Here is a 27717-nt window from a genome sequence, read left to right on the forward strand (position 1 = left end):
TGAGCCATCCCCAGTTAACTGTCTCCCTTTTTAAGAGTTGCCTTGGTCATGGTGTCTCTTCACAGCAACAAAACCCTAACTAAGGCATCAAAGTGAATTTGCTAGTGTTCTTTTTACCTGTCCCATGGGATGTAGGTTTCATGGAAATGGGATTCTATTTTAACTCATCATTGTGCCGTCAGATCTTGTAAGGTTCCTGATACATAAACCCACAAATATTTAATGTTTATTAAAATAATTTTTCATTTATTTCTTCACTCTCCAAAAGAACTTTCCAAGGAGTCATTTAATTTAATATATGTAAACGAATTTGAGAGTAACATTCTTCCAAATTTTATCTGGGCTCTGGGTTCTTAATAATATATCTCTGTGCTTGTTTTTTATTCTTTTTGAAGTTTCATACAAACATACTGTCTTTTGGGGTTGTAGATTTTGTGCTTAAAATTAAAGGAACTATTTTCTTTTGGTAGTGTGATCAGCCATGACTGGATTTCCTTATTTCAGGATGGAAGGCTAACATTTCAACCAGGAAGTCAGGTGGTAAAACTTCCTTTCATCAGCTTCATGAGAGCACATGGCACCACCTTTCTGAATGCCTACACAAACTCTCCCATTTGCTGTCCATCACGTGCAGGTATGACCGTGCCTATAATCTGCCTAATGCTAATGGAAACAGTCGGGGCCCTAAAGTACATTCAGGTTTAAAATATCATATGTAAAAAATCTATTGTAAAGTCACATTTAGTACCTAATAAAAATATCTTGGTGTAACTGGTATGTGTTATAAGGTATATGCTGAACGTTGCTTTCATTTGAACTTCTAACTTGTTTTTATGAAGTAGGGATTTTTTTTTCTTGCCTTGGGTGCTGTCTAGTCCCTGTGTTGCTGTTGCATGTTTTTTCACTCGACTATCAAAGCACAGGCACTCATACTTCAGACAGTTCTGTTTCCAAGGGTATTGTAGTAAATATAAATATATAATAAGGTTTATTATTTTTAAAAAATAGCCTGCTATCAGTCAATAAAAAACACAGACACCTGTTGTATTTTAGAATAGCTTCATTTTCCCTGAAGCTGGGCAAATATTAACTCCCAAACTATCTTCCATTATCTCCCAGCCTCCATCCCATGCCATCTGCTTTAATCGTTCCTGGTTGGGCTGTTTCCCATCCATAACCCCAAAATACTTGCTTATGCTGCTCACCTGGGCCACTTCTTTCCGTGTGGAACTTCAGAGTTCTTCCTCCTGGCCCACGTGGCTCCTTCCTATCCCATTGCAAACCTGCTCCTTCCTTCTCTTCTGCTACTTCGCTGCTACCCAAGACCCTTCTCTCCCGGAAGCCCACAGACTTTGGCCACCCCTCCTCACCCTGCCCTGCCCAGGTGTGTAGGCACCACCCCTCCTCACCCCGCCCTGCCCAGGTGTGTAGGCACCACCCCTCCTTACCCCGCCCTGCCCAGGTGTGTAGGCACCACCCCTCCTCACCCCGCCCTGCCCAGGTGTATAGGCACTACCCCTCCTCACCCTGCACTGCCCAGGTGTGTAGGCATCCATTCAGCCAGTCAGGGATAACTTGGAGGTAAGGTTACAAACATCGTTTTGGGGTATGCTAGAGTCTGCTCCTTAAACGCAACAGACAACACCTCAGGGGCGGGTGGGAAATAATTAGCAATCAAATACAGAGCAGCAGGCCATGCCCAACACAAGGGTGCCTTTCAATGAGGGTTCCGGAAGGGCATTCCAGAGGATTCCCCAGGCTCTACAGAAGATTCTTCCCAGTCAGAACTTCTCATAATCATGTTTATCTTAAGTTTTCCAAATTATTGCAGATTATATACTTTATCTCTCTCTCTCTTCTGCCCCAATTTACATCAATCAGAAATGTAAGTGTTCACCTTATTGTAATAACTTAACAAATAGGCATAGTTTTGTTGGCAAGCACATCAGTGTCCAAAGCCATAAGTTTAGAAAATGAAAATTGCTTTTAAGAATCTTGTCTGAAAATTGCTCTCCTATGCCTCTGTACGTGTGGTCTGTGATTATGTGTCATGGAACACGTAAATAACACAAGCAGTTTGGTTTTTCTGTGAGCCCACAAAGCCATAGAGATCATATTTTAAAAATGTCTGTATTAAGATTGATATTAAAATTTTAAAATATTGGGGGGAAAAACATGTCTGCTAATGTCTATAGTGTGTTGACCGGAATGAGCCCTGAGCTAGGATAAGGTGACTCTAAACCTTACATTACGTAAACCTCCATTACAGTGGAAACTGTAAGGAAGTACCCCAGTGACCTGAGCTACAGAAGGCTAACTGTGCTGTGTCCCTTTCAATTGGAATAATGAATGAGAAAGTGCTTAAGGAACTCCGAAGGTCTCCTAGAAGAAGCGTGTTTTGACAAGGAATAACGTTTTTTTAAATGCTCAGTGTATTCCTACTGCATCTGATGATATTCTAAATATCTTCTAATATGTTACAGATATTAGAACCATGCTTCCATGAGCATGGTTACTGTTACTGGCCCAATTTGCAGAAGAAAACTAAAACAAAAAGGTTGGATGACATCAGAGAACATACCAGAACTGGGGTTACTGGGATTCGTACCCTACTTCTCAGAAAGTATTTTGTTGGGTCAGAAAAGGGAGGCTTGGAAAATGGCTCAGATAATAAAGTGCTTGCCCCATGAGCATGATACCTGAGTTTGAGTACCCAGCACCCATGTGTTTTTAAAAAAACAATGAAAAACTGGGTGTGACAGTGCGTGCCTGTAATGCTAGCACTGGGCAGGCAGAGACATGAAGAGCCCTGGGGCTTGCTGACTGGCCAGTAAAGCCAAACAGCAAGCTTCAGGTTTGGGAAAAGAGAGAGACCTTATCTCAAACCCTATTTAGCAAGACACTCTAGACATGCACAGGCACACACAGACAAAAGAAGGCATATCCCGCTCACCATGTCTGTACACAGAAGTGAGGAAAGGAAAAGAAGCATTTATTAAAGTTTCAGAAAGTGAGAGAGAACAGATAGCATCCTTATTTATTTCCTTTTCTTAGAGATATAAGGGAATCAATATCTGTAATTGTCAGTCCTATAGCTGGACTTCCTTGGACACGGAGACTTATTAATATGTAAAAGCTTAGGCCTTAGCTGGGCAGACCCTCCGCTGGCTTGCCTCAATTATTGTAGCCCACCCCCAGCCACGGAACTAGTTCTCTCTGCTCCTGTTCCCTTGTCCTGCGGGTGAATCTTCCCAGGCCTGACTTTCTCTACCTGGGAGTTCCTGCTCCCTCCTGTCTGTGCCATCGGCTCTTTATTAAAGCCGGTCAACAAATGGGGAAGGCAAATGTATACAAAATATAAGGCCAGCGTTGGGCCATAAGAATAGCAATAGCTAAGTCCGGCCAGTACTCAGCTCTCTGCTAGAACAGCAATCAAGTTGAATATGCACAGGCAACCTTGACACCTTGTACAAAAGGTCAACCCAACACAGTCGGCTAACTTAGACTTTAAAACACTAGGAAAAAATATGGATAGCTTTTATGACTTAAAAAAAAAAAAAATGCTAATGATGTTCAGGCCCTGTGTTTAAATGCCATCCATAAATACAAAGATACCTTGACCAACTTAACCTCTAGGCCTTGGGGTGGGTGGAGGGGGAGGTTGGTTGTCTGAAGACTAGAAATACTCCATGCAGGGTTTTCCCTCCAATAAAATGAAGTGGCAATGACAAATGTCTGGGAACCGCCCCTGCTGATGACGTTTCTTATCCCAAATCATAGACTCTAAAACAGTCAGCCATGTTCTGTGAGTAATTGCTTTTATAGTTGAACTGTTAAGACTTACCTTAACTGGTCTCTCTTATCCCAACCCCTACCCCCAGCAATGTGGAGTGGCCTCTTCACTCACTTAACAGAATCTTGGAATAATTTTAAGGGTCTTGATCCAAATTATACAACGTGGATGAATGTCATGGAGAAGCATGGCTATCAGACACAGACATTTGGAAAACTGGACTATACCTCAGGACATCATTCCGTTAGGTAAAAACTGAAACGGACAGAACTCACCCAGCGCTATCCTCTGTTGCCGCACATTTTTATAGTTTTTTATACTTACTTCACCACAAGGCTAAAAATACATCTCTTAATCCCTCAATTAGGCCCCTTTGGCAAATGCTTAACTTTCTTTAATCTTCTTAAACTATTAAAATTGCTAATATTCTGGTGGGGTTTTTATCTAAAACATTAACATCTATAATTAATGGATTTTAGCAGCCAGGCATTGGTAGCACACGCCTTTAATCCCAGCACTCAGGAGGCAGAGGGAAGCGGATCTCTGAGTTTGAGGCCAACCTGGTCTACAGCCAGAAACTCTGTCTCAAAAAAAAAAAAAAAAAAAAAAAAAAATATATATATATATATATATATATATATATACATATATATATAAACACACATAATATATTTATAATATTTGTATAGTTTAGCCTGTGAATTATTTTGTGAGTTTCTGTTATATTATAGTTTCTTTTTTCTCATTTTACAATTTTTGTTAACTAGCCTTCTTGCTACTGACCTTTGACAGGCCTCTAGAATTTGAAGCTATTATGACTTCACTTTTATTTTAATAAACCTTAGAAACTCAGGCCGCTATCTTAGCTAGGGGTTCTGCTCAGTGCTAGAGAGCATGCTTAGCGTGCACAAGGCCATGGCTTCTATCCACATCGCCGCAAAAAAAAAAAAAAAGCACGTGGTAAAGAGAATCAGATTGCCTAACTTTGTTGGTTTTTTGTTTTGTTTTATTTTTTGGTTTTTCAAGACAGGGTCTCTCTGTGTGTCCTTGACTAGCCTAGACTCGCTTTGTAGACCAGGCTGGCCTCAAACTGACAGTGATCTGCCTGCCTCTGCCACCACCACCTGGCCTAGATTGCCTAGGCCAGTCTCTCTCCTGACTACTAAACTCGTGGTTGTGTAACCTTGAACACACCTAATCTCTGTGAACTTTAATTGATGTGATGACTAAACTAAATAATTAGTGCAGAAAAGTGCTAACATGCAAACCTGAAACTTACCTCAAAAATAGTTGCCAGCCCACATGATTGACCCTGGCTGGTGTCTGGGAACTTGGGTGTGGCCGGTGTTTTTCCACCATTCTGTAACTGATAAGAGTGGGCTGGGGTGTTTGTATCACGTGGTGTATGTGAAACAGTTAGCTTTCTTCAGAGACTGGAATTTTTGGATGGGTTAGGCACAAGGTGAGTCCTCAATAAAAACCGGAGTACTGATTCCCTAAGCCAGGGTAATACTGTGCATGCATTGAATAGATACAGCGCTTCACACCTGGAAGAAGTCACACCGCACGTCACACCTGTAATCACAAGTCAGCGTGTGCTGGGCACTCTGCTTGCAAGTTTGAGCCAGGCTGCCTCGGCCTTCACCCTAAGCGCCTTTCCTTGTCCTGATTTTGCTTTGTGCACTTCTATGTGAAAACATGTTCCAGGTCCTGCAGTTCCTCCTACAAACATGGTCTTGGGTCGCCTAACACTTGGGACTCCCAACAACACAAGACTTTAGACAACACCTTGTGCTTGGTGAGAGATAACTGAGAGTGACTGTGACACTATGGGAGATGATAAGTAAGAGAACTGAAAATGCCATGAAAAATAGCAGTCAGGGTGGTGGACTGAACAGTGTTCCACCCAAACTTAATGAGCATTGAAACTTCACAACGTGATCTTATTTGGAAATAGATCCTGTTTGCAGACGCAGCTACTTACGAGCTTGAAAATTACGAACTCTAGATTTAGGATAAATGCTGAAGTTAGTGGCTTCCACGCTTACTAGAAGGGAAAACAGGTGCACAGAGGAAACAGTTAAGGTCAGAAGCAGAGCTTGGAATGATGGGGGGGAGGCGCGCTGGAGAATGTGACAGATTCCCTGGAGTCGCCATAAACCAGGAAGAGACAATGAGCAGTCTTCTGAAAGCCTTCAGGAGGAGCGAGGGCTCTGTTGACCTTAGCTCCGGGTCTCCAGTCTCTAGAGGTGTGGAAGAGCACATGGCTGCTTTAAGTGACCCATTTTGTGGTAATGAGACTTGATACCCTATGAGCATATAAAGGGGGAGGAGGTCCCCCTCAGTCACAGTCATAGTGGAGGAGAGTAAGGGGAAAATGGGAGGGAGGGAGGAATGGGAAGATACAAGGGATGGGATAACCACTGAGATGTAATAAGAATAAATTAATAAAATTAAATTTAAAATTTTTTTTAAAAATTAGACAAGCCCTAAGGAGGTAGTGCAGTGAGTTTGCAGTTAAACCAACACTAGAGTATTAATACTAGAATAATGTGAATATTAATTTTGCTGTTCTTTCTAGTATTAAATTTCTCTCCTTTTCTGTTTTTAAAATCTAGAATATAGCCACACTGCAGGTTCAGAAGGCACCTTAACATGTCTATTCCAACCCCATCCCCCACCTCCCACCCGACCCCGCCTTTCATCACCAAGTGCTGTCAGTTCTGCTATAAAGCATCCCCAGTTTATTCTCTTACTGCCTGCACCAGGCCACTGCCATCCCTACCTAAGTTATCAAAACGGTCTCTAGCTGAAGTCTTCCTACTCAGCCTGACCATTTTCTAAGACAGCAATGGTGATCTTTAAAATAAACACCCGATCGACCACATGCCCGACCTGCTTTGCATCCACGAGTTATTTTTTTTTTTCTAAGTTCATCAGCATGCCATAGCCACAGCATGGCTTCTAAGGCCCCGCCTGCTTGCCATCTGATTTTACACTGTGCTGTCTCCTGTAGTACATGCCTACTCTTACTAAATTGTGCCTAATGTGCTTTTCACCAGGGACTGTCATGCAAGGTGGGTGTTCCAGGTAAAAGTCTCTCCCTGTGTTCTGCTTTGCTTTGGGAGTGTAGCAGAAGGCGGAGAGCACAGAGCGCACGCCATGTAGGGGACAATGTTATGTGCCTTGCTTTCTTTCTTCTCACCCTGGGCAAGGTCCCTAACTTCACTTAGGTTTGGGGGTCCCGTATATAGTTGGAATCAAATACTTACTCATTGAACACCTGCATTTATCTGGGTTGACATTAAGACACTATAATAGGAATAAGTGAAATAAAGTGTGTAGCAGTGCCTGGTGCAGGGTGAACATCCATTCATTGGAGAAAGATTAAAGTAATGCCAAATCTACTCAGCGAGCCTTACAGCTTAATGTTTAGGTAACTTCTGCTTTTCTAAAATGCTTTACTTTCCTGTTAGTTCATAGAACACTCTCTCTCTCTCTCTCTCTCTCTGTGTGTGTGTGTGTGTGTGTATGTGTGTGTGTGTGTGTGTGTGTGTGTGTGTGTGTGTGTGTGTGTGACCCACTGAGTTTAATTCAGTTTACTGCATGAGCATGGGTGGGACATTAGTTACTGGCATGTGAGCATGTTATCAGTGGCTACACCACTGAAGACAGTGTCATGTTTTTAGAGATTTTATTTTTAGGGTTAAAAAAAAATCAAAGGGAAATGTTAATTTATATGTGTATAGAATTAGGTGGTTGGTTTTATAAAGAAACATTTAAGGTTAACTTTCTAATGGCAGTGTAGTAAAGTTTAACATTATGTGTAGTGGTCATTATATTACTAAGACTAAGGGCCTACGAGAAGGCTTGTTGAGTAAAAGCACCTGACATGCAGATTTGACAACCTGAGTTCAGATTCCCACAACCCACATAAAAGCAGGATACACATGGTACATTTATAAGCACTTTTATTGGTCGAATGGATTAGGCGCTTAGGCAAGGTGCACGTTGGGCAGAGACAGCAAGCAGTAATTAGCATCAAAATACATCAGACTAACCTCAAACACTAGGGTATACAGATAGTACATTGAGAAGAACAAGAGTCTGCCTTAAACATCGTAGAAGGCAAGAACCCACTCCCAAAAGTTGTCTTCTGATATCCTCACATCCATGACACACACACACACACACACGCACGCACGCACACACGCACGCACGCACACGTACAAATACACTAAGACTAAAGATGATCTTGATTTAATTTACCGAAACAACATCCGTTAAATTTATGTTCACTGAATTGATGTGTACCAAACTATTCTTAGATGCTAAAATACAGTGGTCAACAAAATGCACCATTCTCCAGTGTCTCCAGTGAAACTTAGCATCTGTGATGAAATTAGCAACTTGACAGTATTTAGGATTACCTAGTAGGCAAGGCTCTGGCCACACCTGTAAGGATTATGTAGATTAGGATAATTGAGATGAGTATACCTGTGCACTGTGGGTGGCACTATTCCTTAGGCTTGGGTTCCAGACTGAATAAAAGGAGAAAATGAACAGAGCACAAACATTCATCTCTCTATGCTTCCTGACTCCAGATGCAGTGTGACCAGCTGCTGTGATTTCCCTGGCATAGTAGATTGTACTCTGAAACTACAAGTCAAAATAAACTTCTTTCCCCAAGGTTGCTCATGTCAGGGTATTTTATCAGAGCAACTAGACAACTAATTATGCCATCCAATGTTATCAGAAAGTAAACGAAACAAAATACTGTCTAGTTTGACTAGCTAAAACTATAAAACCTTAAATCAAGTCATCTGTCATTTTGTAATTGTAAGTTTGTCTTGTAATCATGTCTGTTCTCTGCTCATCAAGATAGATTTCTCTTTAATCTATTTAGAAGAAACATTTTTAGTCCTTTCAAACAAATGAAATCTAGAGGGCTACTTCCCAAATGAAAGAACAGATACATGCAGAACTCTTAACACTTGAAACTTTGTAGCATAGTGGCCACCTTTGCCATTCCAGACCAACAAGGAAGGCTGTCCAGATGGAATCAGTGAGAAAGAAGAAACCATGAAACTCAGAACACTGACCAAGTTAGCCTCTGCAAACAAAGATGGTATTTGTTATACTTTTAAATAGTTTTCCCATAGTAAGGTTTTCTTTCTTCCTTTCTTCCTTCCTTCCTTCCTTTCTTTCTTTCTTTCTTTCTTTCTTTCTTTTTTTCCTTAATTCGAGACAGGGTTTCTGTGTGTGTCTTTATAGCCTTGGCTGTCCTGGACTTGCTTTGCAGACCAGGCTGGCCTCAAATTCACAAGGATTTGCCTGTCTCTGCCTCCCCAAGTGCTGGGATTACAGGCATGCACCACCTTGACTGTCCATAATAAGGTATTCTTAATACTTTGTAGCCATTTACTTTGGTCATCTTAGCTTCTTTTAGAACTCATTTTACCATTTTTATATTTTAGTGTCCAGAATGGCACATTGCCTGTTTGTACTCCCAGCATCATCTTTACAGTAGTGGAAAACATTTGGGTTTGTTTGTTTGTTTGTTTGTTGTGTTTTGGACTCAGGTTGTTACCTTGCTTTGCTTTGTTTGTGGTATTGAAACCCAGGCCTCACACATGCTAATCAAACTCAGCTAAATCCCCAGCCTGCAGACCATAATTTTTACCTTTATTCTCTTAAAACACATAGGTAATACTTTTGAACTTATAAACTCATTACAAGTCTTAAGGTTTTTAAAAAATATTTAATTCCTAAAAATAATGAGTTTAGCTGTGTATAGTAAAGTTTACCTACTTTAAGAACTTCAAGCCTTTAATCCCAGCACTCGGGAGGCAGAGGCAGGCAGTTCACTGTGAGTTCGAGGCCAGCCTGGTCTACAAAGTGAATCTAGGACAGCCAAGGCTATACAGAGAGACCCTGTCTCAAAAAAAAACAAATAATAATAATAATAATGATAATGATGATGATGATAATAATAGTAATAATAAAAGAACTTCAGGTTCATTTAGAATAGTCTTCACTATTTCCTTAATGGCATGTGTATAATTAATGTCATTTTGAATTTTATGAACTCCATAGAAGTAGGCCATCTGTAGGTACAAATAAAGAGCATGACGGAGAAATGTCTTAACCAAGTTACTCAATTAGGCAGAAACCTTTTGGAGGGCATTAGAGGAACCAGAATTCCTTTAAGGCAATATGGAGAAATAAGTAAGACTAAAAATTATCAAAGGACTTGACCAATCAGCCAAAACAGCTGGCAGAAAATAAAGTCTATACATCATCAATAGGTTAGATTTGAGAATCTCTGCAAATATTTGTTCTCTAAAACTAATAATAAACTTAGAATCATTCCTTTATACTCCTCTTATTGGAGTCTATTTTTTATTCTTTGATAGTGTCCAGTAATGATTTCTGGTGAATTGTTTTTGGTTGGTTGGTTAGGTGTTTCAAGACAGGGCTTCTCTGTAGCCCTAGCTGTCCTAGGCCTGAATCTATAGACCAGGCTGGCCTCAAACTCTGAGATCCTCCTGCCTCTGCCTCCCAGGTGCTGGAATTAAAGGCATGTGCCACTATGCCTGGCAGTCTAGAGAATTTTTTGAGAGTCCATTTAATATATTTTTTTAAAGAGTTGTGTGTGAGTTTGGGGTCAGGGCATGCACATACCCCCACACCATGGCACATAGAGAGGTCAGAGGTCAACCTTCAGGAGTCAGTTCTCTTCCATCATGTAGGCTCTGGGCAATGACCTGGGGTCATTAGGGCTGTACAACAAGCGCTTTTATCTGTGGAGCTGTTTAGCTCCCCCACCCCACCCCCCATGTCGTTTCTAATTTTCCCTCCCTTAAGGGATACCCTGATTTATTCTTTACATCTTTCCATTAGTTGCATACCCCAGCCCACCTCCATGCGATTTTATTGCATTGCACTTGTATTTACCATGAATAACAGTCTGGCTTTCATTTTGCACCTCTTTCTGAAATGAATCTAGAAATATTAAAGTTTCAAAAATAAAGTGTACAAAGAATATGAGAAATGTTCAGACTTTTTATAATTTCAAAGCAAGGTTGAAGTACCTAAATGTGTGTGGGTAAACTAGCATCCTATAGTAAATGTAGTAATAGAGGGATTCTTAGCCATGAAATCTGACAACATTCAAGCATCATAGATACCATTTTGTTGTGCCTTTTAAAAGTCTTTTTGAGCCGGGCATGGTGGCGCACTCCTTTAATCCCAGCACTCGAGAGGCAGAGGTAGGCAGATCACTGTGAGTTCGAGGCCAGCCTGGTCTACAAAGTGAGTCTAGGACAGCCAAGGCTACACAGAGAAACCCTGTCTCAAAAAAAACCAAAAAAGAAAACAAAAACAAAAAGAAAAAAATTCTTTTTGAAGATTGAATGAGATTTTTATTCAGTATAGTTCTCTGAACATGCACATTATTTTTCTTTTTTTAATTCAATTTTTTATTTAATTAATTTATTCAGATTACAGCTCAGTTGTTTTCACCTCACTTGTACCTCATTATTTTTCATTAAGTTCTTTGGTTTGGTTTGGGTGAGTACTAGGGACCCAACACAAATGCTCATGCAAGCTAGAAAAATGCTTCCTACACAAACCACTTATTGAGTTATGTAAGCTGGGAGAACATTGACGTGAGCCCACCTATACTGCACTACCTCATAGTTGCATTATGGACACAGTTGCATTATTTGTTTTCTTTCTCAATTAAAGTTCTGTAAAGTAGCTAGGTGGTAGTGGCGCACGCCTTTAATCCCAGCACTCGAGAGGCAGAGGCAGGTGGATCGCTGTGAGTTCGAGGCCAGCCTGGTGTATAAAGTGAATCCACGATACCCAAGGCTATATAGAGAAACCCTGTCTCAAAAAACCACAAAAAAAAAAATCTGTAAAGTAGCGTAAGTCCAATTCACACTTCATGCCAGAATTTTCATAATTGCTGACCAGGTTAAGATCATAGAGATTTAGTCTCTAATATTTAAGTAAGATCAAATTTGAAGCTTAGTCATAATGAGAAAAGAACATTCAGTAAGAAATGGTGAATTCCTTTCTCTAAAATAAATTTATTAGATTAGTTCAGAAATTCGCAAGGGCATTTTTAGAACTATCATTTTTCTATATGAAAGAATTGCTGTAGACACATTAGCTTCTACAGTTCCAACAAAAACAATGTGTAGGGAGAGACCAATAGAACTACAGAGGTTTAAGCTTTGTGGGAGATGTAGGAAGCTACAGATTTGCCTACATTGATTGCTATTTCACAGTGAAAGAAAATTCATTTGTCATAATCGATTTTAATGTGTGATTCTTCCTCAGATGTACTTGTTACCATATGAATTAACCCCTGTGAGCTATACCCAGTGTTACAGCAGGGGAGCTGGCACAGAAAACCCGTACAGCAGTGGCACGCAGAAAAAATTTGTGCTAAAGTCAAGTTTTAGAGCTGTCCGTGGTGATAAAGCTAGGCTAAAGTTAACCTAATTTAAACCATCTACCATTAAGAGGACTGTGTTAGTAAGATTTCTGTTGTGTTCCTGAGGTAGATGAGCTTTTAAGGCAGGAAGATTTGACTAGAGATTTCAGACGGCTCTGGGTCTGTGGTGATGCAGAACACCATGACAGGAGTGTGCAGGAGGGAGGTCAGGAACGAAGGAAGGAGAAGTGATCTCAGAACTGCATGAGCACGCCCCAGTGACCTCACTCCCTCTCTCTGGGCCTCCCGGGAGCCCCACAGCTGACCACCATGCCTAACCACAACAGATTAAAAGAATCCCAGCAACACAGAAAACCAAAAAACATACAGTGGACAAAGGTTAAATATGAGCACACTCACTCGTCATGTGATTAAAAAGTATAGCCAGCTAGGCTTAACGGTTTTTATAATTTCACCAAAGAAAACGATTGGTATTAATGAACTTGCCCAACAGAGAGGGCCATAGTCTGGCTTCACCCCTGACTGAGCCGTAGGGTTAACTGGGTAAGGACTAAGCACAGTCCCAGTGCCTGTCTACACCTGAGCCATTCCAACGATGAGCAGCTAACTCAGCCGTGCAACCAGCTCGCTTCTTAGTAATGTCTCCGTGTTTCCTTAACGAGGAAGCGCTGAGCTTCCTCCCAGCCTTCCTCATGCAGCAAGCTCTCCGGGGGCTCCCAGAGCTCTACTCTGAATGCCAGTGGTGTTATGCACCCTAAAGCCAGTCTCTCATACAAGGGCATTGCTTAGCAATGATGCAAACAAAAGACTGAGAGCTGATGCCATACGCTTTACAGTATGGGGAATTTTACCCAGAAAACCCTATTTTGGAGTCTCTCATCTGTTAGAATTAGTTAGAATCTGTTAGGTGTAATTCTGCTAAAATGCTACTTTTTGACACTTTATTAAAATATATTAACTATGTACTTTGAAAAATATTTTTTTAAGATTTTTTAAAATTATTATGTTTATGAGTACTCTGTCTTCATGTACACCAGAAGAGGGCATCGGATCATAATACAGATGGTTGTGAGCCACCATGTGGTTGCTGGGAATTGAACTCAGGACCTCTGGAGGAGCAGCCAGTGCTCTTTCCCGCTGAGCCATCTTTCCAGCCTGAAAAATAAAATATTTTTATTATATAACTGCTTCAATTTCTTTATCTACTTTCAGTGATCAAGTCGGGGGTGCAGGGAGGGAGGAAAACCTTATATTTAGCCACATTACCCATGGACCATTGGTCGTTTTCTAGTCTGAAATTTCTTCTTCTGAGTATTGTGTTTTAACATGAAATATAATTTTGCTGGGGTTATTATCTAGATTCTTTAAAAATATTTCTGATAGAGCGCCTCAAAGGCACTTATATTAATGGAGACTATAAAACAAGTGTCTTGGCAATGCCGCATATGCTCCATAAACAACAACGTCAGCCTCACAAACCTAGACATTTCTTGAAAACATCAAGGAGCGTGTGACACAAACTAAAGACTTCCAAAAATTAGCTGACTAAGTCATTAATGTGCAAGTCAGCCAACAAAGACAAAGTGTACCTGGTTTATAACAAACAAAAAAGTTCCATCTCTAATTGTGGCAGGTCAGACCGTGGCTAAATCGTTTTGTTTTGTTTGTTTGTTTGTTTGTTTGTTTGTTTACCAGAAAACCTAGAACAAGGAACATATTAAAATACAGAATTTAAGCCGGGCATGGTGGCGCACGCCTTTAATCCCAGCACTCAGGAGGCAGAGGCAGGCGGATCGCTGTGAGTTCGAGGCCAGCCTGGTCTACAAAATGAGTCCAGGATAGCCAAGGCTACACAGAGAAACCCTGTCTCGAAAAACAAAAAAAAAAAAAAAAAAAAAAAAAAAAAAAAAAAACAGAATTTAGACATACAAGAAGTACAAACGGGGGGCAGAATTTTTAAATATAAAAGCTTTAGTGATGCAGAGAAATTATAATAAACTGTTTAGAAATAGTCTCTTCTAAGAGAAAGATACTAAAATGGTAGAAAATTCAATGGAAAAGAAAAATGCTAGGAAAGTGAAATGTTTAACTAATGTCTTACTTAGGGTCTTACTTAGGGTCATATGAAACACCATGACCAAAGCAACTTGGGGAGGAGAGGGCTTACTCAGCTTCCGCTTCCACAGCACTGTTCACCACTGAGGGAAGCAAGGACAGGAACTCAAAGAGGGCAGGAACCCGGAGGCAGGAGCTGATGCAGATCTGATGAAGGGGTGCTGCTTACTGACGTGCTCCCCATGGCTTCTGATGAGGGAGTGCTACTTACTGATGTGCTCCCCATGGCTTCCTCAGCCTGTTTTCTTACAGAACCCAGAACCTAAGGCTGGCACCACGCACCATGAGCTGGGCCCTTCCTCATGAGTCACTAAGAAAATGTTTTACAGCTGGATCTTATGGGGGTATTTTCTCAGTTGAGGTCCCCTCCTTTCAGATAACTCTAGCTTGTGTCAAGTCGACATAAGACCAGCCAGCACAACTTAATATCTTCTCAAAACACATAAAAAAATGAACTATTCTAAGTAACCTGTCATAATCTTAGCACAAACAAATATCCAATTGTTTTCCATAGCTGTTTAGTTTTGCTTTGTTTTTGTTCTTGGTTTTTGTTGTTGTTGTTGTTGTTGTTGTTGTTGTTTTTTAATTTTGAGACAGGGTTTCTCTGTGTAGCCTTGGCTGTCCTAAGACTCACTTTGTAGGCCAGTCTGGCCTCAAACCCTCAGTGATCCACCTGCCTCTGCCTCCCAAGTGCTGGTGTTAAAGGCTTGTGCCACCATGCCGTCTTCCATGGCTTTTAAATCCATAACACTCAACAACTTTTCAACTGAGATGTGATGCAGTTATCTAAACACTTACATGAGTGAGTCTTAAAATCATCTTCCTCTTGCTTTCGTGCCTTTGCCTAGCCAGTCTCTAAGACTGCATGAATATTTTCTGATGTACTTGTCTTTTTATACCCTCAGTAATCGTGTGGAAGCATGGACGAGAGAAGTTGCATTCTTGCTCAGACAAGAAGGCAGGCCTGTGGTAAATCTTATCCCTGACAGGAAGAGGAGAGTGATGAAAAAGGACTGGGACACTACAGACAAAGCAGTTGATTGGCTAAGGCAGGAGGCAATTAACTACACCAAACCGTTTGTCCTTTACGTGGGGTTGAACCTACCACACCCTTACCCTTCACCGGCTTCAGGAGAAAACTTCGGCGCTTCCACATTTCACTCATCTCCTTATTGGCTTGAAAAAGTAAGTATTCTATGCATGCTCAAAAGTAGACATTGATGTGGGTGCAGCAGCGCACACTTTTAATCCCAGCATTTGGAAGGCAGAGGCAGGTGGATCTCTGTGAGTTTGAGGGGTCACCTTGGTCTGTAAGTGAGTCCAGGACAGCTAGGGCTACACAGAGAAAACCTGATTTGAAAAACAAACAAACAAAAAAGGGCTAGGCGTGGTGGCACACACCTTTAATCTCAGCACTTAGGAGGCAGAGGCAGGCCAATCATTGTGAGTTGAAAGCCAGCCTGTTCTACAAAGTGAGTGAGTCTAGAACAGCCAGGGCTATTGCACAAAGAAACCCTGTCTTAAAAATAAAAAAAAAAAAGAAAGAAAAGAAAAACAAACAAGAAAAAGACATTGAATCATATTCAAAGGCATTTAACATTAACTCATTCTTACTTTATTATTTATGAAAAGATTAGGAACTTACATTTTTAAACTAAAGCAGTAATGAGTTTGTTAAAAGGATAATGTTCTGGAAATAAAATGCTAGAACTTGCTAACTGTATAGATTCACATGTGATATGTCTATAAAAAGGAACTGAAAGACATTATCTTTGGAGTGCAGGCAGGCCTCACTTCCCCCGGTTCAGGATGATAAAAATAGCCATACAGAATGAAACTGCAAAAAACAATCTTAATTATCAAAGGAAGAAATTATCATTTCTTTCTAGAAGCTTTAAAAACACCTGTCAAAATATTTAAAATTTCCTTTGGGTTGCTAATAGAAATAGCAAAATATATTATTTAGTACACTACTGGAAACCCAGAAATGCTTGGGATCAGTGTTGTAAAAAGGATACTAGATACACTGTGAGCAGTGCCTGCCTCACACTGTGCAGCCTCTGACCTGCAGTGTGAGCAGTGCCTGCCTTCCCCTGTGCAGCCTCTGACCTGCAGTGTGAGCAGTGCCTGCCTTCCCCTGTGCAGCCTCTGACCTGTAGTGTGAGCAGTGCCTGCCTCCCCCATGAGCAGCTGATCTACAGCAAGCATCTTCTCTTGCCTCGGCAAATTGTCATATTTCTTTCTCTATTGGGATCACCTTCCTATATTTTACATTTTAGCTTCCAATGTACATATATATGCAATAGTTCCTTCAAGGTGACCATTTTATCTATCCTTTCTTCAAACTGGTCTTCCTGGCTATGACACGTTTCTGGCCCCTAAGTTCCTCAGACTGTGGATCTGGGTTCTTTGGATGGCAGCACTGTCAGCATTCAAGACCAACCTCTTCTTCAACTTCATATGTATGTCATTTGATTTTATTCCTCACCCTGTCTTAACACATTTCATTTCTTTACTGAATGTTCATCTTTGTTGAGTTGTAACACAGGAAAAGGCAGGCACTGCTCACACTGCAGGTCAGAGGCTGAACAGTGGAAGGCAGGCACTGCTCACACTGCAGGTCAGAGGCTGCACAGGGGAAGGCAGCCACTGCTCACACTGCAGGTCAGTGGCTGCACAGGGGAAGGCAGCCACTGCTCACACTGCAGGTCAGAGGCTGCACAGGGGACGGTAGGCACTACTAACACTGCGGGTCAGAGGCTGCACGGTGGGAGGCAGGCACTGCTCACACTGCAGGTCAGTTGCACAGGGGAAGGCAGGCACTGCTCACACTGCAGGTCAGAGGCTGCACAGGGGAAGGCAGGCACTGCTCACACTGCAGGTCAGAGGCTGCACAGGGGACGGTAGGCACTACTCACACTGCAGGTCAGAGGCTGCACGGTGGGAGGCAGGCACTGCTCACACTGCAGGTCAGTTGCACAGGGGAAGGCAGGCACTGCTCACACTGCAGGTCAGAGGCTGCACAGGGGAAGGCGGGCACTGCTCACACTGCAGGTCAGAGGCTGCACAGGGGAAGGCAGGCACTGCTCACACTGCAGGTCAGAGGCTGCACAGTAGAAGGCAGGCACTGCTCACAGTTTACCTAGTATGCTTTTTGCAGCATCTTTCATTATCCACTATTGGCAAGTGTCTCATTATCACTGGGAGACAATTCTGTTCTCCTTTTGACCTCTCAAGGAAAGCTTACCAGAATCCCACACACTCCTCCTCCAGGGAGAATAAATAAGGATTACGGAGCCCATTCCGACTTGGAGAATTGCCATGCTTCACAGCCATTCTTTTCAACCATTCCATGTGTGAAACACTGTGATGTCTACCACAGATGCTCACTGGAAGGAAGGGGTGTTGTGACTTCCCTAATATAAAGCATTTTCTCATTCCTTTTCAGGTAGCTTATGATGCCATCAAAATCCCAAAGTGGTTGCCTTTGTCAGAAATGCACCCCGTGGACTATTACTCCTCCTATACAAAAAACTGCACTGGGAAGTTTACTGAAAAGGAAATTAAGAACATTAGAGCATTTTATTATGCTATGTGTGCTGAGACAGATGCCATGCTAGGTAGGTGGTATAATTAATAAGCAATTACATGAAGAAAAGGATAATATTTTTCCAACAATTTGTGATTGTGCTAGTTGGGGTTTGTGGGAGCATTCTCAGATGTTTCGTAAAGCAGTTGCTTAGATACCACAGCCTTAGAACTGTGAGGATCTTGACTCATAAAAACACATTAATGACAGAATAAAGAGCCCTTTCTATTTTAATTATTTAAGTTTTCAGATGTGTTCATACATAAAGAAAGAGTCATAGAAAGCTGTTTTCTCTTTGAAGCAAAACACAATTGGCCTCAAACAGGTCTGTACTTGGCTGAACACAGGCCTCTGAGAGATAATGTAAGGCAGCTTAGCTTCCAGGAGATGAAAAATTTCACATTGCAAACACTGATGAAGAAGACTCAATTTGGGGATTGGCAAAAACTTTCTTTGGAACCTGAGGATTTGCTTAATGGTCCTCAGGAGCCTAGTACATAGAGACATAGAAGAATTAAAAGTTTTAAAAAAAGAATCTCTAACTTTTCTCCAAACAGATGTGAATTTCTTACATATACTTTGTATCATTAGGTGTTACGTAATATTTTATGTAAAGTTAGAAAAAAATCGCTTGCTGATAAAAGTGGTACATGAAATTTTTTCTATAAAATCATTCATATGCAAATTAAAATTAGAAAATTTCCAATCCAAATCTTATGATTGCTGGGAATGTCAGACTTAGAGGCAGGGCACCTGGCCAGTTAAGGTGTTATGAAAAGTGCTTAAACTCATGTTTGCTTCACAGTATCATTTACACGTGTTTAAAATGCACTCCAGAAGCTGGAGAGATAGCTTAGTGATTAAGAGTACTTGTTGCTCCTGTAGAAGATCCATAGGTCAGTAGCGTTCCAAAAGCATCCTGCTCTTTAGTGTCCAGTCCTTGTCTGTTCACTGTATTCTTCTCACTGAGGAAGATCAACAGACGTCCAGTCAACATATACATCATATCCCAGAAATAAGTGTTAACACTCGGGCTGGAGACAAAGCTCAGCTCTTAAAGACCAAGAGGACAAGAAATATCTTAACACCAATTTATAAATTAAAAGAAGTTATTATCTTTAAAATGTCAAATAACATAAGAAGATTAAATATAGTCCCACTAGCTTATGAGATATGTTCATTTTTTTATTCATTACTTCAAAGGTAAACATATTCACTGTATGAAAAATATTTTCAGTTTAAATAATTAACACCTCAATATTTACTATCATCTTTTATTGGTTTTACTGCAGATGTGCCAGTCTCATTTTAGCATCTCTAATAAAAAAAAAAATTTAGAGCTAGGTGTGGTGGGGCATGCTTGTAATCCCAGCACTCAGGAGGCAGAGACAGTCCTCTGTCTGTGAGTTCGAGGCCAGCCTCATCTACACAGTGAGTCCAGGACAGCTAAGGCTACACAAAGAAACCCTGTCTTGAAAAGCCAAAAATAAATAAATAAATAAATAAACAAACAAGCAAACAAACACATTTAGAAAGAGACTTCTTTGTTAATGTTTATAGCTATTTCCACACTTGTAATACCTACAGATAAGCTCATTCTCCATTAAGCCTTTAGAGTAAGACTTACCCACAGCTCAGACAGTTTCCTCTGATGCCTGTAGTCATTGGGTTTCCTGACATTCATGCTCAAAGTCGTCTCAGGCAAGCCTACCTCCCTAAGATGAAAGTAGAAGAACTCTCCATGGTCACACAGTGCTGTTTCCTGATCCTGCTGAAGAAGCATTATTTAGGAGAAAAAAAAAAAAAAAAAAACCAGCAGCTGTTTCGATGACAAACTGTTTTCACAAAATTGTGTTACTTACTTTGCTACATTTTGGAATAGAACACAACTGCACTGGTGAAGTGTGAGCAGCACACTTTCTATACTCAAGGACAAACAGCCAGTGCTATTAGTACTCACTGTGTAAATAGAATGCAGCAGAAAGAAAAAGGAAGCCATGCGGATAGATCGCCTAAATAATCAGTGTAAATATGAAAAGTTACAAAGACTTCAAGTTCTCAGTGTGTGTGTGTGTGTGTGTGTGAGGGAGAGACAGACAGACAGACAGACAGAGACAGACAGAGACAGAGACATACACAGAGACATAGAGACATGTGGGGAGAGTCACAGGCCATGTCCAGACTACCCTTGAATCACTATGTAGCTGAGGCTGGCTTTGAATTTCTCATCCTTCCGCTGCTGTCTCCCAAGTATTAGCACTAGTGCACAGCACCACACCTGCCTCCAAGTTCTCCCTCACAATGGCAGTCATCTTTTAAGTGTTTCTTTAACCATAATTCCATCTGACTGTTGAGTTGTATCTCATTGATATTTCCTGACACTCAGGAATGTTTTCTCATCTGCCTCAACAAGTGCACTTTCTAGAGCGAAGTACTGTGTCCTCTATGCTGCTGCAGGGAGTGAGACAGTACAACTCCTGAAGTGTCTTCAGCAGAAAGGACAATTAGCAGATGCTGGGCAGGTGAACAGATGCTATAGTAAATGCAATGTGAGCAGTGGAAGGTGTAGGTGAACAGGAACGGTGAGGCAGCTGTGCTAACTCAGGGGGTCTGCGGTAGACACTTCTGAGGAGGCAGTTTGTGAGCCAAAAACTGAGAAAAAGCAAAAAGAAGGACATTCTACACAGATTAAGCTGAAAATATGAAGGCCCTGGGATGGAGCAATAATTGTTTTGTTTTGTTTTTAACTGGCTCGCTTTTTTTTTAAATTTATTTATTATTATGTATACAGAGCTCTGCCTGCATGTACCCCTGCAAGCTAGAGGAGGATATCAGATCACATTATAGATGGTTGTGAGCCACCATGTGGTTGCTGGGAATTGAACTCATGACCTCTGGAAGAGCAGTCAGTGCTCTTAACCGCTGAGCCATCTCTCCAGCCCCTGGGGCAATAATTGTAATAACTTAAATTAATGTGTTATTTCTTTTCTAGAGAGAGAGGAATAAGATATTTTAAAATATACTTTATAGTTTTAATACATACTTTATAATATATACTTTTTCATGCATGAACATTAAGAAAGATGTACACAGAAAAAAAAAATTACATCCCAAAGGGCAGATGTGGACTTGAGAAAGAAGAGTCAAGAGTGTTATTTCTTAATAGTATTCAGCATAGAGCCCAACTCAGTACCTGATCTCTAAAGCTTCAGCAAACACACACAGGGCAGCCAGCAAGATGGAGCAGCAGCTAAAGTGCTTGTCACTAAGCACGTGGAAGAAGGAAAGAACCGACTTCCAGAACTGTCCTCTGACCTCCACCCTAGTGCTATGGCTCAAGTGTGCATACAGACACACACGCATATGTGGTAAACATATACATACAGATAAACACCAGTGTTAATAATATATCCCTGCAGTTGTCAAAAAATAAAAAATAAAAATAAAAAAAGGGCAGCAGAGAGATTAGATGTGAAAAAGCAGAGAAGGCTTCCTAATGCTTGAGCTGGATCATAAAAGAAAGGTGAAAATGTGACAGGAGGGAAGGAGAAAGGACATTCAACACAGAGACAAAAAACCATAAGCTACTACACTCTTCAGGGTATACTGTGTGGTCTAGGACTGCTAGATTTACCAGATAGTTGAGGATGCTAAGTTTAGAGCATAGATGAAGAACTCCTGTGTCCTGCTAAAGAATTAGACAGTGGGAAACTGCAGAACACTTAAGTCTAAGGCTGAAGTTTTAACTAGACGTGTGACAAGACTAGGTCATCAGATCTAAGGCATCCACCAGAGCATGCACTATTGAGTGAAAGCCGGAGTAAGGATGTGGAGGGGACCTGATTAGTAAGCAGTTCTTTAACTCTGTAGAGCCTTGGCCCTCGATGCTGAACGGACCTGCAAATATGTGTATTTAATATAGACCTTCGCACCCCAGATTCAAGATCTACCAAAATAAAGATTTCTTCTGTCTCTGCACTATACTTTATTATGAGTCTCATAATTTCAATGAGGGGCAACTTTTAAGTCAAAGAGACAAGGCCTCTCAAGGACGTTACTGCTCAGTTATTCCCACGGCATCCCTTGTGCTGTCTGTGTGGCTTAGCTTTAGGAGCATACAATGGCAGCTGCATAGGGGCGAGGAGAGAAGGTAGCAGGGAAGTTATGAGTGCCCTTAACCCCTGGGTGGGTCTCCTCTTCCCTGAGGGGCTGTTGGCCACCAACCCACAAAGACAGAAGGAGCAGAAGGTGAAGTCCAGGACTTGGAAGGCTGTGAGCACAACGGAGAAAGACCATTCCCAGGAACCACTGCAGGGAGATAGTACAACTTTATCTGAGGAGAAAAAAAAATTATACAGTTCTTGGGGCATAGGTAAAGGGGCTTCCTGGATAGGTATACAGAACTGGTTGGAATTAGGCATTTTAATGATACTTGATTTGCATTTGGCAGCACGCTCCTATCATATGAACAGAAACACAGTACCTAATTATCCTATAGGCACAGGGATGGGAGAGCTAGCAGTGAGTTGTGTCAAAGGCCGTATATCACATGTGGTTAGGGGCATCTATGTCTAAAGACACTCTCCAAATGGAGTCAGGCAGAGAGCTGGAGGCCCTGCTGGAGAGAGGGAGCCCTCCATCTAATGCTGAGCTCAGGATGATTATCGGGACTCGAGGGGTGGGGGGAGGGGGAGGGCTGCCACCTAAACAGCAGGGTCCTTCCAACATTATTGTGCAGAAACTGGATCAGTAGTGATAGTAACCCTCATTAACATCTGAATCATGGTCAGTGGTAACACCCAGGCCTGTCTGTCTCTCCTCGTTTGAGGCATTAAAGGGAAGAAGCCCCTCTGCCCTCAGGTTGAAGCATTAAAGGGAAGAAGCCCCTCTGCCCTCAAGTGTTCTCTGATAGAAACAGCCCAGGACAGCATGACACCAGGTAAAGAAGCCGAGCAGATGACCCGGTAGATACTCTGTCCCCCTCCCTCTCTCCAGTCCTTCAGCTGAGGAGAAAGCAGGTGCAGACTAGGTCCTACTCAGATGCCGAGAAGAATCCCAACAAACTCCGGGTACAGTTGCTTAAATTAGTGTGACAAACTGAAATATGAACTAAAGCTAATTCACAGGTCTATCTTGATTTTATGGTAGGTGAAATTATTCTGGCTCTTCGCAAGTTAGATCTTCTTCAGAAAACTATTGTTATATATACATCAGACCACGGAGAGATGGCCATGGAACACCGCCAGTTCTATAAAATGAGTATGTATGAAGCTAGCGCCCATGTACCTCTTCTGATGATGGGACCAGGAATTAAGGTCAACCTACAAGTACCGAATTTTGTTTCTCTTGTGGATATTTACCCTACTATGCTCGGTAAGTACTGTGACATAGGTATTTGTAATGCTGGAGGAAAAAAAAAAAAAAAAAAACAAGCAACATGCTCAGAATCCTACTAACTTGAGGGTCTCACTCACTGAGTCAGATAGATAGGTAATCTGAAAAGCAACGATAATGGCCCTCCGGTTTCTATGGCCTTCGTCCACTTTAGTCATTTTCTCTTCAAACGATTCACAATTGGGATATGACTATAAAATAAGATACATCAGATAAATGATATTTATATTATTATAAAATAAATAATTATTTTATTTATTATATACAGTACTCAACTTTCTACCACCACCTCCCTAAAATATAAGCATTTCCACTACGGAATCTTCTTGTGGAAATGTTATTTGACTCTAGATGGGCTTCTCTACCCCAGCTAGTTCCCAAATAATCAAGACAGAGGCCTCTTGGATGTATAAAAGCATTGCTGTCTCCCAGCTACACACCGCATGTTACTTGTCTTGACTGTTTCTGTCTGGGATGCTTCTGTTCCATCAGGCCAGCCTTCATGGCCACATGTGCATGGTCCATACTGCACCATGGCAACTTCCTTCTCTCCAGCTTCTCCTCTGGCTGCATCTTCTGCTTCCTCACTTCTCTTCAGCTCAGTAACAGGCTTCAGCAACTTTATTAACTTCAAATTAGGTAGAGCAATGCTTACACAACAAAGACAGGTATACATGAGAATGTGCTCCTCTGGGCGGCAACCAGATACTGGGGGCCAGCAATTAGCATTAGAATACATAGCACCAAACCAACCTCCAACAGAGTCTTCTGTCCACTTTTTGCAGGGTACATTAGTTACTTTTCTGTTGCTGAGACAAAGCACCGTGGCCAAGGCTACTTTTAAAAGAAAGCATTCAATTGGCTTATGTTTTCAGAGGGTGAAAGTCTATGATGGTGGAGCCAAAGCGTAGTCTAGTGAGAGGAACATCCAAGACATCTTGGTCTACATCCATGAGACAGAGAGAGAGCCTGCCCATAGTGACACACGTCATCCAATAAGAGTACACCTCCTTTGGAGGGGGCCAGTTGAGTTGAGGTTTCTCTCTGTAGCCCTGGATGTCCTCAGTCTTGTTCTGTAGACCAGGCTGGCCTCATATAAAGTAATTTTGACTGAGGGCTCTTATGTGCCAGGCTCTGTTCTCAAATTTTAAGTTAGCTAATTTTCAACAAAAACAAACATTTGAGATAGAATTACTACTATTATACCTCTTGTACAAATGAGGAAACAGTCAGAGAATTAACAACTCACTCAGGGGAACGAGGCTCATGGAATGAGCGAGCATTTTCGTCTAGGCCGTCAGCTTACAAATCCATATATGATCTCTAGCTTGCAACCCTTAGTGATGGGAAAAGTAGGTGATGTGTCTGAATGCTCAAATAACTCCAAGAAGAATTAGTTTAAAAAAAAAAAAAAACACTCTACTTTTGTTCCGAAGACATTGCTGGGATTGCTCTGCCTCACACCCTGAGTGGATACTCTTTGTTGACGCTATCATCAGAAGCATCTACAAGTGAGCAGACACCCAAAATCCACCGTCCGCCTTGGATTCTGAGTGAATTCCATGGATGCAACGTAAATGCTTCCACCTACATGCTGCGAACTGGCCAGTGGAAGTACATTGCCTACTCTGACGGCGCTTCAGTGCAGCCTCAGCTCTTTGGTAAGCTTCTTGGTGCAGCCTAACTGGAATGAGCTCTTGGAATACCTGTTGCTTCTCATGCCTGAACACGCTACAGTGGTTTACCCTAGTCTCATGGTTTAGAGTAAGTCTTTAGGTCTGGTCTGTTTACAAACTCATTCGGCCATGTGTTTCCTGGTAAGATCTTCCAATACTTGTTCTGTTTCTCCATCACTGATCAGCACATTCTCACTACACCTAAGTTCCATTGATGCTAGGAGAGTCTGACACGTGTGCAGGGCCTCGGACTAGGAAGTCATAAAACCAAACGTTCAGTGTGGGTCTAACCACAAACCCTCGGCTCCTTCCACCCTGTAAAAATGCCTTGTAGCATCACTCTCTGTGAATTTATTTTTAAACAGCATTTTTTTTATTTAGAGTTTTTCTTGTCTTTTGTCCCCATGTTGTACATAAAATAGCTGTCAAGGCCACTGTTGCTATTTATTACTTCCTAAGTTTGCATCCTAGTTACAAATATCAGAACTATTAACTAGAAACCATTCCTTAGGGGCCAAACTTCCTCAAGTTTAGGAACAGGGGTTCCTGCCTTCCAACAGAGCAACGCATATACATTAGACCTTGTTGCATGTAACTGGTAGACATCGTTGAGTGAAATCCAGAGTTGGTACACCAAGCCCAGCAAACCAAGCACCCCAGAGCAGCCACTCAAGCTCAGTGTCGTGTCATCAAGCAATCTCAGCACAGCTAATCACAGGGGATCATCTTAGCAGCTCTCTATGATGGGAGCCCCCCCACCCCCGCCTCTGACCATTGGCTGAAAGTGATTCTGCAGTCTACTGTCTCTGCCTGGTTTCTGATTTCCTCATCCTTTCTCAGCATGAGAAGCCCTCCTCGCCCCCCCCCCTTCTCCCTCCTCCTCTCCTTCTTCTTCCCCATCTTGCCACCTCAGCTCATCACAGTACTTTTTCTTTAAGTAGATTCTGCCTAGTTAAGAAAATCCATCTACATCTTTACGGTTGTTGAAAATTTTGGCTTTACAACATATTCTGCAGAAGGCTAATGTGACTAAGGGTCAGAGGTGCACAACTATGACAGACTCTCTGGCATTTATTCAGGGACTGGTCCTTCCTAAGGAGGCGCTATCTTTAAGTCAATTGGTAAAGTTACATGGGCCTTCAGACATCTCCTGGCCAGTGTACCCACATAGGTCCATACAAACTTTTCCTGAACATACAGTTTTCCTTACTCACTGAAGTTAATGCCCACAAGTCTCTGACTTGCTGTTCTTTCAGTAAATTGGTATTCTAAACTATATCCTCTGTCTTCTCATCCCACGTAAAAAGAACATGTGTGGAACTGAAATATTTGTCATTATTTCTCACTAGTTTTAGTTGAGAAAAGTGCTTATTTTCATGCCCATTGGCTCAAATGAACAGTACTGGTTAGTGTAACCTTTAGAATTCTAAGCAGTAAGCTGCTTAAAGAAAAATAAGATTTAGTATTAAAAAAAAGAAAAGAAAAGATGAACGCGGGAGGGAAGGAGGAATGGGAGGATACAAGTGATGGGATAACAACTGAGTTGTAATCTGAATAAATTAATAAAATTTTTAAAAAAAGAACATGGCTTATTTGAATGAAGAATTGTTAAAATGGTTATAATAAACATGTCTGTGAGTTTAAATAAGAAACAGGAAAAACTTATCCTAAGCCAGCTTACTAATTATGAGGATTTGGCTGTTTCTGGCATCAAAGAATACATAAGGGAAAAAAAAAGTAGGATGGCAGGATGATGACAGGAAAATACTTGGTCATTCATTAACAGGAAGGCTGTTTAGAATATTATCCATAGCCATGCCTTGGTTCTTTAGAACACTATCCATAGCCGTTCTCCACGTCATGGTCATTGGCCTACGATGGAATGAGTCATTATGTGGCGTGCTGCTTATTGGAAGGCCAGTCTGTGGCATGTGAATGCTTACTGCCTATCTTACACTAAAAAGAAAGTAAAATGAAAATAAACCCCATTACATTATCTGTAGCAGTGATGCTCTAAAAAAACAAAACCAAAATCAAAAAAAAAAAAACAATTTTAGAGTATAACCATTTTATTTCTTTTCTTCCAGATCTTTCCTCAGATCCAGATGAGCTAATAAATGTTGCTGCAGAATTTCCAGAAATTAGTCATTCTTTGGACCAGAAGCTGCGTTCTATAGTAAACTACCCTAAAGTGTCTGCTTCCGTCCATCAATACAATAGAGAGCAGTTTATCGCGTGGAAACAAAGTGTAGGACAGAATTACTCAAATGTTATAGCACACCTTAGGTGGCATCAAGATTGGCAAAAAGAACCAAGCAAGTATGAAAGTGCGATCAACCAGTGGCTCACAGCCCCGCCCAGCAGCAGTAGACTCTCGTGGAACATTGTGTGAAGGTGTGTCTCTGTGTATTCAATTGTAGATTGTGAAACTGACAGAGCACTAAGTACTAGCTGGATCTTGGTTTGTTTTTCTATGGCCCATCACTTATCTTATATTTTATAAATATTCATCCTTCCTCGCTTGCCTATTGGTTCAAATAAAGAGAGACAGAGACAGACAGAGACACTGGGAGAGAAAGGCAAACGTGGGAGAGTCTCCAGTGGACACAGAGATGAAGGACTGAACTGCAGCAAAGCAGAGAGGGTAGAGCTAGCCACGTGGAGGGCTGTGATGCCAGGATTA

At 41.5% G+C, this 27717-nt stretch overlaps 1 protein-coding gene across 1 annotated transcript; it reads left to right on the top strand.

Annotated features, from left to right (window-relative positions):
- Positions 1 to 495: 495 nt before the first annotated feature.
- On the top strand, positions 496 to 27508 carry Arsk (arylsulfatase family member K). The gene is made up of 7 exons (XM_051172401.1): positions 496 to 634; positions 3882 to 4041; positions 15281 to 15560; positions 17824 to 17995; positions 23113 to 23337; positions 24795 to 25019; positions 27122 to 27508. Exons 1-7 carry the CDS (start codon positions 565 to 567, stop codon positions 27424 to 27426), a joined length of 1437 nt encoding a protein of 478 aa, XP_051028358.1. The 5' UTR covers positions 496 to 564; the 3' UTR covers positions 27427 to 27508.
- Positions 27509 to 27717: the final 209 nt, after the last annotated feature.

The sequence above is a fragment of the Acomys russatus genome, chromosome 30 (genome assembly GCF_903995435.1).
Source record: "Acomys russatus chromosome 30, mAcoRus1.1, whole genome shotgun sequence".
Taxonomy (NCBI): Eukaryota; Metazoa; Chordata; class Mammalia; order Rodentia; family Muridae; genus Acomys; species Acomys russatus.

Bases quoted from the DNA above. Each gene is read 5' to 3' on its own strand.
- Arsk (XM_051172401.1), top strand. From the start codon at position 565: ATGAGAGCACATGGCACCACCTTTCTGAATGCCTACACAAACTCTCCC. The intron at 635-3,881 runs GTATGACCGTGC...CCCTACCCCCAG, and splicing joins TTGCTGTCCATCACGTGCAG to CAATGTGGAGTGGCCTCTTC. The intron at 15,561-17,823 runs GTAAGTATTCTA...ATTCCTTTTCAG, and splicing joins CTCCTTATTGGCTTGAAAAA to GTAGCTTATGATGCCATCAA.